Source organism: Pelodiscus sinensis, chromosome 4 (genome assembly GCF_049634645.1).
Source record: "Pelodiscus sinensis isolate JC-2024 chromosome 4, ASM4963464v1, whole genome shotgun sequence".
Lineage (NCBI taxonomy): Eukaryota > Metazoa > Chordata > Testudines > Trionychidae > Pelodiscus > Pelodiscus sinensis.
The window spans coordinates 67,474,876-67,489,066 of record NC_134714.1 but is presented as its reverse complement, the minus strand read 5'-3'; the positions used below and the strand labels follow the sequence as shown (position 1 = coordinate 67,489,066).

At 42.3% G+C, this 14,191-nt stretch overlaps 1 protein-coding gene across 3 annotated transcripts in view; it reads right to left on the bottom strand.

Moving 5' to 3' along the window:
• Positions 1-13,988, bottom strand: part of HEATR4 (HEAT repeat containing 4) — a 47,897-nt gene extending 33,909 nt beyond the window's left edge. For 2 of the 3 annotated variants that reach the window (XM_075927262.1, XM_075927264.1), the window contains exons 1-5: positions 13,843-13,988; positions 11,589-12,575; positions 8,978-9,156; positions 2,148-2,288; positions 205-408 (exon numbers count right to left, since the gene is read on the bottom strand). In XM_075927262.1, the coding sequence (XP_075783377.1) occupies positions 205-408; positions 2,148-2,288; positions 8,978-9,156; positions 11,589-12,529 (1,465 nt within the window). In that variant the 5' untranslated portion in view covers positions 12,530-12,575; positions 13,843-13,988. The remainder of the gene's footprint in view (positions 1-204; positions 409-2,147; positions 2,289-8,977; positions 9,157-11,588; positions 12,576-13,842) is intronic. The other variant, XM_075927263.1, reaches the window with a different exon arrangement.
• Between the last annotated feature and the right edge of the window lie 203 nt (positions 13,989-14,191).

Here is a 14,191-nt window from a genome sequence, read left to right as displayed (position 1 = left end):
ATCCTGCATGGAGGAGATGCGACTATGTGACCTCTTAGAATAAAAAATATTATTTACTGTTATAGACATATGCATAGGAAAGAGTTTTAGACAGGCAATCAAAGACTGCCAGTTCCTCTTGCATGACTCACCAAGCAGACTAATGTCTACCTTCAGCCACTATAGACCAGAGAGACTGGAATTTCAATAAGCACCTCTACTCACTCAGCTTCCAGGCACTCTTCCACTGCTCCAGCATAATTCTGAGGATATGTATGTGCTGAGACAGGACTTCTGTAGGCTCCTTGTGTTTAACTCTCCTTCTCCTGGCCTTTGCAGGAGTTGACTCCTGGTCCCTTTGTGCAAAATCATCAGCAAGGGTAGGCAGAGCAATCCAATGGAAAGCTCCTCTCACAGGCCTCCGAGCTGCTTAGACAATATTATTGGAAACAGATTAGTACCAGCCCACTTTATCCCCAAAATGATCAACTAAGAAACACCACACACCTCAGTGTTTCTGAAAAAAAAATTAATTTTTTGTACCTAGCCTTCTTTTGGATGGAGAGAAATAAAGGCAGGACACTGGCTACTTTAATACAGTGAATTTGGGGATAGATGAAGACTTGGAAGCTGTCCCCTTTGAGTAGAATTAAGAGTTTTATCTCATACAGTGTGTTTTTACTGAATAGCTTGGACAACTGAAGCCTCCACACACACATAGAGCAGGTAAAGCACAAGTCAAAACAGTGCAAGAGATAAGTCTGTGATCAAAGAGGTGTTTTCTCTGTCCCCATGAAAGCTTGTCCATATTTTGCCAAGTTATGAGCACCAGAAAATTGCCAGTCGCATATATTCAGAAGAACTTGTTCAAGACTTGTCTTTAATTTTAATTATGAGTACAATTATGAACAATTAGACTATATATACACCCAGGCCCCACTGAGCCTTCTGCATCATTCTTGAGGGCCTACAAAACACTATCTCCCTCCAAATAAGATGGATCCTCCTCCTTCTCCTCTTACCGCTTCTCCCTTTGAAATATTCTTTGGCATAGGAGGGATGCACTGAACTGTCCAAAAGACCATAAGTTCTAGATGCACTTCTTCTACTGACTGATGTTAATAATTTTTCAAACTTCAGTCTTTATTGAGTATGGATGGCCTCAAACCCTTATTGTAGGAGAGAAATCTGTATCAGTCCCTTTTCATTTTACAAAAGGAATGTGAAAGGTTGCAAAAGATCACTGAGCAGGTAAGGAACAAAACCAAGCTCTCTAATATGCAGATCTTTCTGCCTCTCAGAAATAAACTGCCAAAGGTATGTACTTTCCATGTGTTAACTAGTCTCCTCAAATGGCTCTTTCATGGAAGATAACAGTCTACTGCTTCTGACAGCTAAGGAGGTATTTCTTTAACTCCAGTTGTAGAGATCTGTGCTAAGCCTATAAATCTAAAGGTCCTAGGGTCCAAAATCTGCTGATGATTCTTCTCGGGGCCATTAGAGTTACACATAATTTGTTGTGGGTTCCTCCTCCCTGTTTTTTTATTATCACATTAAAAGTTAATGTAGCAAAATCAAGCACTCGGAAGTTAGAAAGTATCTGTGCAACCTTAATTCTACCCCTTTTCAATTATGAAATAACTTACTATTACAGGATTTGATACAGGGATGGGGGTCTTGCTATAAATTAGTGAATGAGTAAAAAAATTTTGCAGAATAGAGAAAGCTAAAGAAAGACAAAATCTCAGCTCAAAAGCCTGTCACTACAACAGGACAGTCTGCGGGTCTATATTTGATCAGTTGGTGTTCCTCAAAAGTCACACGAAGTAGGAAAGTCCAACTGAAAGCAGGAGCATTCATCCTCTTTCATACCTTAACCCCATATTCATCGCCTCTCAACAAAAACTACTCAGATATACCCTAGAATTTTTGGCACTATATGCCCATGCATTTCAAAGGTACACCACAAAAGTTACCATATTGATTTATGTGCTACTACTTAGTAGGACTCAATCACAAGTAAACAAGGAAGTCTACTTCAATGGAAAGCCAGAGACAAGAAACAGGAATGATTTCCCCTACACAATCTCTTTGAGAGTTATAATCTACTTGTAAAAAGCAGTACTCTGAAGTATTCAGTGTCTCCCATGCTGACATAAGTCTCATACCTGCTTTCTGTGACCTGAAACTCCAGTGCTCTGGAGGTCTTGGGAAGTGCTGCTGAAGGTGTTTGTAGTACTCATCATGATTCTCCAGGACGATGCGATCCTTCCCTATCTCATCTATCTGATGGACAATCTTGACTGTCCCTAAATATACACAGGAACAAATAATGTACACAGTAGATCCTCACTGTCTATATCCACTGTCGGGCTTTGTAGATTAGAAACATACTAAGAGGGGGATAAATCTATTATTTCCCCCAAGACTTTTGAGAATGCTATTGCTGCTGTTGGGAGGGCCTTCATAATGCAGCCCAGGGAGGGTTTCAAGAGTCAGTTACAATGTAGCTGTGGCTTTAGAGCTAGCTGTTGGGTCCATTTCAGAAAAAAATTTATAACTTTTGATCAGTATGTTAACTTTGCAACAAAGCCGGTCCAGGGGTCAATTGCACAGGGGTCATTCCTGAGGCTACATCTCTCTCCAGAAACACACAACCGGTAGGCTAGCTATCCTCTACTTTGTCTCATTTAAACAGGAATAACTTAAAACCCAAGTAGTTCTGTGCACCTCAGAGGCTAACACAAAAATATGTATAGTATTATGAGCTTTCATGGTCAAAACCCACTTCTCCATATGAGATGATCTGATACATATATTTTTGTTAGTCTCCTAGGTGCCACAGGACTACTTGTTTTTTTTAAAGTTGTTTTTAACATTACAGATCAACACGGGTGCCCTTCTGAGACTTTTAAACGGGAATGAAGATCTTTTCCCACTGATTTCTCAGATCCTGTGGATGATGGAGCTGATCATAATTTCACAAGGTCTACATAGATAAGAGCATAGAATCCATATGTTAGCATATCAGCATGGACATGGCAAAATTATTTAATGAAAAACTTACCATCAACCCCAAATAACAAGTCAAAAATTGTTTCAGAGACTGCCCCAGTGCCCTTACCTCGCTAATTTCTTTGGCTTTACCATTACATTTTTCTTGTTTCTTTAAAACTAAACATCCAGAGGAAACTGGATCTGACTATTCACAAAATGCTGCCAAATACACACAGAGAACAAACTGAAGAAAGCAAGAAATTATTTTCTTCAATCTCTTTTTGTTACTGTGTTCACCAGCATTACTTGTAACCATAGCAGGGAGACTATTTCAAACAAAAATATGCTTAACTTGATGGAGCCCCTTTAACTACTTCCTACCTCAAAGCTCTATGCACTTGTTCAATTATTTAAAATGCACACAAGGAACAACAGACATCTAAACAAACTTGCCCATTCAAGTCCAACCCGATTGCCAAATGACAGACTACCTAAGAATATAAGGTATTTTTTTAAGAATATAAGATTATCCAGACCCTTAATATATACAATCCTCTACCTCAGACAGATCTTTTTCATTGTATCCTAAAAAACTTATCTGTAAGACTAATGAAATGAGTGAGTCCCAGAGTCAAGAACCCCTCATGCTGCAATGAGCTCTCTGTTTGCAGCAGCATTTAACAAGCATGCTGCTGCATTCTGCACTAGCAACTTTTTCAAATAGTCTCCAGCTGTGGCCCCACAGAGTGCACTACATTACAAGGCACCAGTCCTTTGAGATTAAAAGTGTCAATAGAGTTAAATCAGTACATTCTTGCAGTGTTTACAACAATTGCCCATGGCTGTGTCTACATTGGCGCGATCTTGCGCCAAAGTGGCCGCTTTTTCACAAAAAACATGCTGCCTGTCTACACTGGCGGGGAGTTCTTGTGCAAGAACACTGAAGTTCTAAAGTGTGAAATCAGTGCTTCTTGTGCAAGAACTATGATGCTCCAGCTCAGGAATAAGCCCTCTTGCGCAACTGTTCTTGCGCAAGAGGCCAGTGTAGACAGGCAACATGAATTTCTTGCGCAAGAAAGCCTGATGGTTAAAATGGCCATCAGAGCTTTCTTGCGCAAGAGACCGTCTACACTGGCACAGATGCTCTTGCGCAAAAGTACATCTCTTGCGCAAAGGCACATGCCAGTGTAGACGGTCTCTTGCGCAAATACTTTAACACAAGAACTCTTGCATTGAAGAGTATTTGCGCAAGATCATGCCAATATAGACGTAGCTCTCGTGTTTTAGTATGAACATAAGAACATAAGAATGGCCATACTGGGAAAGACCAAAGGTCCATCCAGCCCAGTACCTTGTCTGCCAACAGTGGCCAATACCCGGTGTCCCAGAGGGAGTGAAATGAACAGGGAATGATCAAACGAGCTCTCTCCTGCCATCCGCCTCCACCCTCTGACAAACAGAGGCTAGGGACACCATTCCTTACCCATACTGGCTTATAGCCATTTATGGACTTAACCTCCATGAGTTTATCTAGTTCTCTTTTAAACCCTGTTATAGTCCTAGCCTTCACAACCTCCTCAGGCAAAGAGTTCCACAGATTGACTATGCGCTGTGTGAAGAAGAACTTTCTTTTATTTGTTTTAAACCTGCTGCCCATTAGTTTCATTTGGTAGCCCCTAGTTCTTATATTATAGGAACAAGTAAATAACTTTTCCTTATTCACTTTCTCCACACCACTCATGATTTTATATACTCTATCATATCCCCCCTTAGTCTCCTCTTTTTCAAGCTGAAAAGTCCCAGTCTCTTTAATCACTTCTCATATGGGACCCGTTCCAAACCCCTAATCATTTTAATTGCCCTTCTCTGAACCTTTTCTAATGCCAGTATATCTTTTTTGAGATGAGGAGACCGCATCTGTACACGGTATTCAAGATGTGGGCGTACCATGGATTTACATAAGGGCAATAAGATATTCTCTGTCCTATTCTCTATCCCTTTTTTAGTGATTCCTAACATCCTGTTTACTTTTTTGACTGCCGCTGCACACTGCATGGTCGTCTCAGAAAACTATCCACGATGACTCCAAGATCTCTTTCCTGATTAGTTGTAGCTAAATTAGCCTCTATCATATTATATGTATAGTTGGGGTTATTTTTTCCAATGTGCATTACTTTACATTTATCCACATTAAATTTCATTTTCCATTTTGTTGCCCAGTCACTTAGTTTGGTGAGATCTTTTTGAAGTTCTTCACAGTCTGCTTTGGTTTTAACTATCTTGAGCAGCTTAGTGTCGTCTGCAAACTTTGCCACTTTACTGTTTACCCTTTTCTCCAGATTATTTATGAATAAGTTGAATAGGACTGGTCCTAGGACTGACCCTTGGGGAATTACTATTTACCCCTCTCCATTCTGAAAATTTACCATTTATTCCTACCCTTTGTTTCCCGTCTTTTAACCAGTTCTCAGTCCATGAAAGGATCTTACTTCTTATTCCATGACAACTTAATTTACGTAAGAGTCTTTGGTGAGGGACCTTGTTCCAAACCCCTAATCATTGTAATTGCCCTTCTCTGAACCTTTTCTGGAAATCTAAGTACACTATATCTACTGGATCCCCCTCGTGCACATGTTTGTTGAACCCTTCAAAGAACTCTAAGGGTATGTCTACACTGCTACCCTAGTTTGAACTAGGGTGGCTAATGTAGGCATTCGAAGTTGCAAATGAAGCCCGGGATTTAAATATCCCGGGCTTCATTTGCATCTTGCTGGGTGCCGCCATTTTTAAATCCCCCTTAGTGCGGACTCCGTGCCTGCGGCTACACGCGGCACGGAGTAGGTAGTTCGAATTAGGCTCTCTAATTCGAACTACCGGTACACCTCGCGAGGAGTAACGGTAGTTCGAATTAGAGATCCTAATTCGAACTACCTACTCCGTGCCGCGTGTAGCCGTGGGCACAGAGTCCGCACTAAGGGGGATTTAAAAATGGCGGTGCCCGGCAGCATGCAAATGAAGCCCGGGATATTTAAATCCCGGGCTTCATTTGCAACTTCGAATGCCTACATTAGCCACCCTAGTTCGAACTAGGGTGGCAGTGTAGACATACCCTAATAGATTAGTAAGACATGATTTCCCTTTATAGAAACCATGTTGACTTTTGCCCAACAAATTATGTTCTTATGTGTGTCTGACAATTTTATTTTTTACTATTGTTTCAGCTAATTTGCCCAGTACTGACCTTAGACTTACCGGTCTGTAATTGCCGGGATCCCCTCTACAGCCCTTTTTAAATATTGGCACTACATTAGCTATCTTCCAGTCATTGGATACAGAAGCTAATTTAAAGGATAGGTTACAAACCATAGTTAATAGCTCCACAATTTCACATCTGAGTTCTTTCAGAACTCTTGGGTGAATGCCATCTGGTCCCAATGACTTGTTACTGTTAAGTTTATCAATTAATTCCAAAACCTCCTTTAATGACACTTCAATCTGTGACAAGTCCTCAGATTTGTCACCTACAAAGGACGGGTCAGGTTTGGGAATCTCCCTAACATCCTCAGCCGTGAAGACTGAAGCAAAGAATTCATTTAATTTCTCTGCAATGACTTTATCGTCTTTAAGTGCTCCTTTTGTATCTTGATCGTCCAGGGTCCCCACTGGTTGTTTAGCAGGCTTCCTGCTTCTGATGTACTTAAACAACATTTTGTTATTACCTTTTGAGGTTTTGGCTAGGTGTTCTTCAAACTCCTTTTTGGCTTTTCTTATTACATTTTTACACTTAATTTGGCAGTGTTTATGCTCCTTTCTATTCACTACTCTAGGATTTGACTTATTCTTTATAAAAGATGTCTTTTTATCTCTCACTGCTTCTTTTACATTGTTGGTAAGCCACGATGGCTCTTTGTTAGTTCTTCTACTATGTTTTTTAATTTGGGGCATACATTTAAGTTGGGCCTCTATTATGGTGTCTTTGAAAAGTGTCCATGCAGCTTGCAGGGATTTTACTTTAGTCACTGTGCCTTTTAATTTCTGTTTAATTAACCTCCTCATTTTTGCATAGTTCCCCTTTTTGAAATTAAATGCCACAGTATTGGGCTGCTGAGGTGTTCTTCCCACTACAGGAATGTTAAATGTTATTTATATTATGGTCGCTATTTCCAAGTGGTCCTGTTATAGTTATCTCTTGGACCAGATCCTGCACTCCACTGAGGACTAAATTGAGAATTGCCTCTCCCTTTGTGGGTTCCTGTACCAGCTGCTCCAAATAGCAGTCATTTAAGGTATCAAGAAATTTTATCTCTGCATCTTCTCCTGAGGTGACATGTACCCAGTCAATATGGGGATAGTTGAAATCCCCCACTATTATTGAGTTCTTTATTTTGATAGCCTCTCTAATCTCCCTTAGCATTTCATAGTCACTATTACTGTCCTGGTCAGGTGGTCGATAATAGATCCCTACTGTTATATTCTTATTGGAGCAGGGAATTACTATCCATAGCGATTCTATAGAACGTGTTGATTCATTTAAGATTTTTACTTCATTTGATTCTAAATTTTCTTTCACATATAGTGCCTCTCCCACACCCGCACGACCTGTTCTGTCCTTCCAATATCTCTTGTACCCCGGAATGATTGTGTCCCATTGATTGTTCTCACTCCACCAGGTTTCTGTGATGACTAATATTTCAGTACAGGCAGTCCCCGGGTTACGTACAAGATAGGGACTGTAGGTTTGTTCTTAAGTTGAATTTGTATGTAAGTCGGAACTGGTACATATTGTAGGGGAAACTCTAGCCAAACATTTTTTTTAGTTTTGGATAGCATAGGGAAAGGTTAACTCCCCTCTAATGTTTGTTTTGCTGTCTGTTCCCCTGTTCAAAAGATTTCACATCTATTTCTGTCCCTGTGACAAACTCAGGACTAAAGGAGTAACTCGTCAAATACCAAACAGCTCTGCACCATGCTTTGAGCTAATAGCTTTATTTCCACACCACCCAGGGTTCTAGGAGGAGGGTCCTTTTTTTGCTAACACAATGAGGCCAGCACTTTGTTTGTTTTGGTGGAGTCTTTGTTTGCCCAGGGAGCCCAGCATGTATAGGGGGAGGAGGGGCGGAGAGGCTGCTTTTGTCTGCTGTTCTGCAGCCTGTTGCTCAGGGGAGGGGGCAGCCTGTTGCTGGCAGGGGGGGAGGGGGGAGGCGTGCAGGATGCGAGGCCGTGGGGGGGGGGCAGCGGGCGTGGGGAGGCACTTTTCCTCTGCCCGGCAGCTCTGCGGGATCCCTGTCCCTGTGGCCAGCTGCTGCAGGCAGAGGCCAGTTGGAGCCGGCCGAAGAGGAGGAGGAGGTGGATTCTAGGACCCAGGTGAGCGAGCCCCCGGGACGCTGCTGCTCTCCGGGAGCCCGGCATGTATAGAGGGGAGGAGGGGCAGAGAGGCTGCTTTTGTCTGCTGTTCGGCAGCCTGTTGCTCAGGGGAGGGGGCAGCCTGTTGCTGGCAGGGGGGTGGGGGGGCAGCGGGCGTGGGGAGGCACTTTTCCTCTGCCCGGCAGCTCTGCGGGACCCCAGTCGGAGCCGGCCCGAGGAGGAGGAGGATCCTAGGACCCAGGTGAGCGAGCCCCGGGAATGCTGCTGCGCATGTGCTGGAGTTGCCTCACCCCGTTCGTATCTAGGGATCCGACGTAAGTCGGATCCACGTAAGTCGGGGACTGCCTGTATCCTCCTTTAACACAAGGCACTCTAGTTCACACATGTTATTTTTTAGACTTCTAGCATTTGTGTACAAGCACTTTAAAAACTTGTCACTGTTTATTTGTCTGCCCTTTTCTGATGTGCCAGATTCTTTTTTATGTGAATGTTTTTTGTCTGATAACACTTGATTCAAAGTCACTAATCCTGTGATTACAAGCTGCTTCCTGAATACTCGGGCTGGGCCAGATCAGCCATCCACCATATAAAACCATGCATGGGAATTTGCAAGAGGTTCAGATGAAGTTCACATTACCAAAGTAGAGCTCCTGCTCAAAGGCATTTTTAGCGGTGTAGGAATATTTCCCAACACGGGACTTCAGCCATTCCCGATGAGATGCTGGTCTAAGACACTTCGTTCCTATTATATGAGCTGTACTGTTGGTACCAACTGGATCGTCTGTCCAAAGCACTCTCGGACAGTACGCAGGCACCCTGGCAGAAAATAAACATGCCGTTAGCCTAGCATTGGCTTATTGGGGAAGCAATTAGGAGGGAAAGGGGACAGTATTTGCTGTATTTTTAAAAAATTAACTTAATATCTATTATATGCTGTTCTAAAAATATTGAATTGTTGCTTTTATAATTCTCACCAACTCCAATAATGGTCAGGAACACTTGTATTACCATCGTCATTACCTAGCTCATCTTGATTGACTAAGCATGCCCACCTCTGCTTCATTCAGCACTCTTTGGCTGCTGTCGTGCAACCATGAGGTATTTTTTCTTTCTCTTTAATGCATACTCTTCAGCCTCATTCCCTGCCCTCACTTCCTAGCTTTCTCAGAAAGAAAATAAAAAGCCCTGATATTTTGGGATGAGAGACAGAGGTATGTTTATCTTATTTGTGCACTTCACAATTTTGAGAGTTGCTCAAATAGGTGATATGCATCATATCAAATATTAAAAATATAAGGCCATGCTAGCCATGCAGGGGGGAACAAAGAGATCTCTTTAAGACAGATTTTAAATTGAGTCCATACCAGGATACCTATGCATGTAGGGGGGAAATGATCACCATAAGCAGCTGATCAGGGTAGCTTCTTGTGAGTGTGCACAGTCACTATTCCCAGACAAAAGGCCATTCTGTCTCAAAGATCAAGACTGTCACTTTAAAAATTCCTGTTCCCTGAAGCAATCTCAGGATCATCTATGTCACTCCATTGGCTATCTGCTATCAGAGCACTTTTACCATCACCTGGGTGTGTAGGATCAGTAGACCCATCCCCCACTGCTGAGTTCTTCTGCATGGAGCTGCCAGCCAGGCTGAAAGCACTTCTCAGAGGAGGCTAGCTGAGCATCTGTAACAGATGTGGTCCTCAGTAAGCAACCCAACTCCACTAGAACTGCGTGCATCAGAGCAATATGAGTCACCTGGGATCCCAGACCTTGACTGAGGACTAAATGGCACTTATAACAGCATCCATGTTTCGCCTTGCAGCTTTCAAAACAAAGAAAGGTACTATGCTGACAGTCACTATTAAATAAGAAGTGTCACATCTCAATTACTGCAACATGCTCTTCTCTGGCCTGGACAAATGAAAACTTCCCCAGCTCATATCCATTCAGAATGCCGCTGCAAAGGTCATTTTCTTTGCCTATAGTGTTGACCATGTCATGCCTCTGCAACCCTACACTGGATCCTCCTTTTCTACCAATAAAACATAAGCTACTTGTCTTCACTTTCAAAACCCATCACAGTCAATCTCCACCCTTTCTATCATCTCTCATTTTGTATGAAGATGTTGATACTTACTTTTATTCCTATTGGCCTGTGAAGACAGTCTCTACTATCCACTTTTTAAATTTTCAAACAAATACCTTCATACTCTCTTCCAGCCATCCCCTCACAGCCAGGAAAAGCTCCTTATAAACATCTGCAAAACTCTCTTACTGTCATCTGTCAAGACCCTCCTGAAAACTCTCTTTTGCCAAGATGTATACAAAAAGCAGTTAGGGTGTTGGTGTGCTGAGACCACTGCCTATCATGCTCACTAATATTGTCTGATTATTGTCCCTTGAAGCCCCACCTCCCACATCTGTCTCTATTTATCTGTTAGCTCTTGTCTTATATTTAGATTATAAGCTCCTTGGGATAGGGACCTTCTTTGTGTTCTGTGTTTGTGCAAGGCCTAGCACAGTGGAGTCCTGGTGTGTGACAGGGGTTCTTAGGTACTATGGCAATATAAGTAGTACAATAAGGAGATAAGGGAAAGGGAAGAAGAATGTTAGCTTGACAATGAAAGATGTAGGTATTGAATCACTTTGGAAAACTTTTGTAGTTCTGGCTGGGAATTTTCCAATGAAACATTTTTCTTTCAGATAATGCTGATTTATCAAAATCAAAACATTGTTGTGGACTGAATCAATTCTGGTGAAACAGAATCCTGTTTCCTCCAGCTACCCCTCCTTCATTCCTGGAGAGTCCAGCTAAATGGCAGCTGGGCAGCCTGGGCTCTGAGGGTTCCTGGATCTGCGGCATCCCATCTGGCAGCTACCAGACACACAGAAATACCAGTACTTCCTGACCCTTGGACAGCACACGAGGCAGGCAAGTGAGGCTCTGGGAAAACCTGGAAGTCTTGGCTACCAAGCTCCCAGGCACCTCAGCAGCTCACATGGTAGGCTGCCACAACGCCAGGGGACCCTGGGAACACATTTTGTTTCGGAAACACCAACACATTCCTGTTGCAGTGTTTCTGAAACAACCAAATGCACTCCTAAGTTCTTAAAAAAACAAATAATTGGTTTTGGATTTTCAAAGCATTTTCCAAAACTCTGACATTTTTCTCCAGAGCTGGGATTGTATTTACCACTCAGTTCTAAGCCGGAAGAGGCAGTATTATGCCTCTTGAATGAGTCCTCACCCGTAATAAACAGGAAGCAGTGTCTCTGTTTTCTTCTCCACATGGCTCTGTGGACTGAATTCCACAGTATCTTCTCCTGCTTGAATTGCATCCAGTAATCTCAACTCGCTTTCACAAGAGAGCTCATCCCTGATTCTGCTCCAGTCAAACTTTTGTTTTTTGAAGCCATGTACTTTCTCTTGTATCCAGCCACCCCAGGCAGTCTGTTGATTCACAATCCACTGAGCCGTGGACTTGTTTAGCTTCTCCAACAACATTTGCTCCCATCCCTTGGCCTCACTCTCTGATTCCTGCGTGTTATCCATGGATACTCTCTTGGTCTGTCTTCTGGCCATGGAGGATGATAACATTTCACAGGGTTCTGTCAGGAACGTCTGGGAGGCAAGAGATTCAAAAGGAAGAGATGGAGTAATAGGTGGCAGAGACGATTCTTTGAGTGAGCTGCTCAGTTTGGCTGTGTGCAGTCTCTCTTCCATGGGAACTTTAATCTTGATGTCCTTAGGTGGGGAATAATCCAGTTTCATATTGTGAGGTGGTTGCTTCAAAGGGCGAGGCTTGAGTGGTTGCTGCTTTACTATCTTAGCAGTGGGGTCTTTCCTTTTTGGTCTTTGGATGATGTCAGAAGCATTGTAGAGATCCTTGAAATCATACTCTTTATAGGACAGGCTTTGCAGTCCTCTGTGCTTCACAACTTCCTTGGAGAACCTCAGGTTTGTGGCTACCTTCAAGAAGTACTTTTTCTGGTAGAGCCTATAGTGCTGCTTGGAAAGGCAAAGGTCTTGTGAGGGGGTAGAGGGCTTTGGAGTCCGAAAACTTGCAGTGGAGCTGCTGTGCAACACCAAGTGCTTGGCTGGGTCATCTCCGTCCTCAGAGACTGTGACCTTCAGTTCAGCATCAAGAGGGAATTGATTAGTGCTGTTGTAAAAGGCTGATGTTTTCATCCTGCTAGCACTGGCGAAAATCCTGAGTGCTGCTGCTGACAGGGCCCTTAAAAATATAAAGATCAATTTGAAAAGCTGCGTTAATACAATAGCATCTCATGGTTCTCCAAGTTATTGCTGGAGTCCATCATATGTTCCAAAGAAGAAGGCCACCCCAGTTTATCCCATTCCATTGTGCAGGAAGGGGAAGCTCCATCATAGCAATTTCCCCTGTTGCCAGTAGAAGCATCTTTTAACAGTGAAGATACATTCAGTCTGCATTTCTAGAAGACACACTTTCCTAGTACCAGCCAGTGAAATGTGATTTGGCATAGGAATAGGACAGGACAGAGCTGGTACAATTAACTTGCTACCCAGGTAACGGTTCAGCAAAGCAATTAAGTACATATTTAATCTCCACTGAAAAGGGACTTAAGCATATACTTAAGAGCTTTGATGAACTGGAGCCTACATTTCTGTGAATGATAAAGGAAGGACAAAGGAGAATGGGATAAAGAGAGCGAGAGAGAGAGAGAGGAAAAGAAAATAAGCAAAAATCCATTCTCTTTCCCGTTAGCTTGTTTTCTTTTCTCTTTGATGCAGACATTCCATACCACAGAAAGAGCACAGGCAATTTAGTCACACTCCTCCCATATCATCCTGCCCTGACAGGGAGGAGAGTCTATCTTGGAGTAAAAAGAACTGATTCCATTTACATTATTCATTCAGTCCTATCATATTTTAGCACTCTTCCCATCAATCAACACTGCTGTAAGACTCATACAGACATATATTTCAACACTTTTAGCCCTTTTACAGGGAGCTGTTCCTGTCTGCAAAAGTTACTGAATTATGAAGGGCTCTCTTTGTTCACAGAACAGGTAGGCATCATGGGTGCTCTCCCACCCTATCAGGATGCCTCACCCAAACCTGAAGGGCCCTCTAAGAATCCCCTCAGTCAGCCCTTCTGCCGATACCTCCTTTTAGAAATGTGATTTTATAACAGAGATTTGTCCAATAGAAATTACTGATCTATAAAATTCATTTTATATAGGCCACTTCATCCACCCAGTAGTAACAAAACTTTTGTTCACTACCACTCTCAGTGGGATTTGAATCAGAAACATTGAGATGAAACATTCAGAGCATTACCAGTTCCCTGAAGCAACATATCCCATCTAATTTATTTTTCCTATCAGTCAGCACTTGCTGTTTGGTTCGTATGCCATCAGATTCCACTGATACTACAGATTAATTCTACTGAGGCTAGCAAAAAAAACAAACAAAAAAAAAACCCACTCCACTTAGGAACGCAGGAAAGATTTTGCATTTACCTTACAGAATGATTCCCACAGTCTTGGTCTTGTACAAACGGGCACAATCAGTATGCTAAATCTCAGTTTCTCTGTATCTAAAAAGCCCATCCCCAAGCTGTTTACAGTAGTTGCCTGGCAACTGGTGATGTACTTCAGTTCCATCAAGTGTCATTTGTCCCTATTACAAGTCAGTTATTTATTTTTAAATAAAGCTCCCTATTTTAAATAACTGAAACATTTATTTATTGAGCACTACCTCATTTAGTTAGGGAAGTTTTTAATCTTCAGTTTTACATTATTTTTTATTAGTTACTGTTAGAGCCTTTTATTTCACACTATCTAACATCCGATCAGCATTCCCTAAATA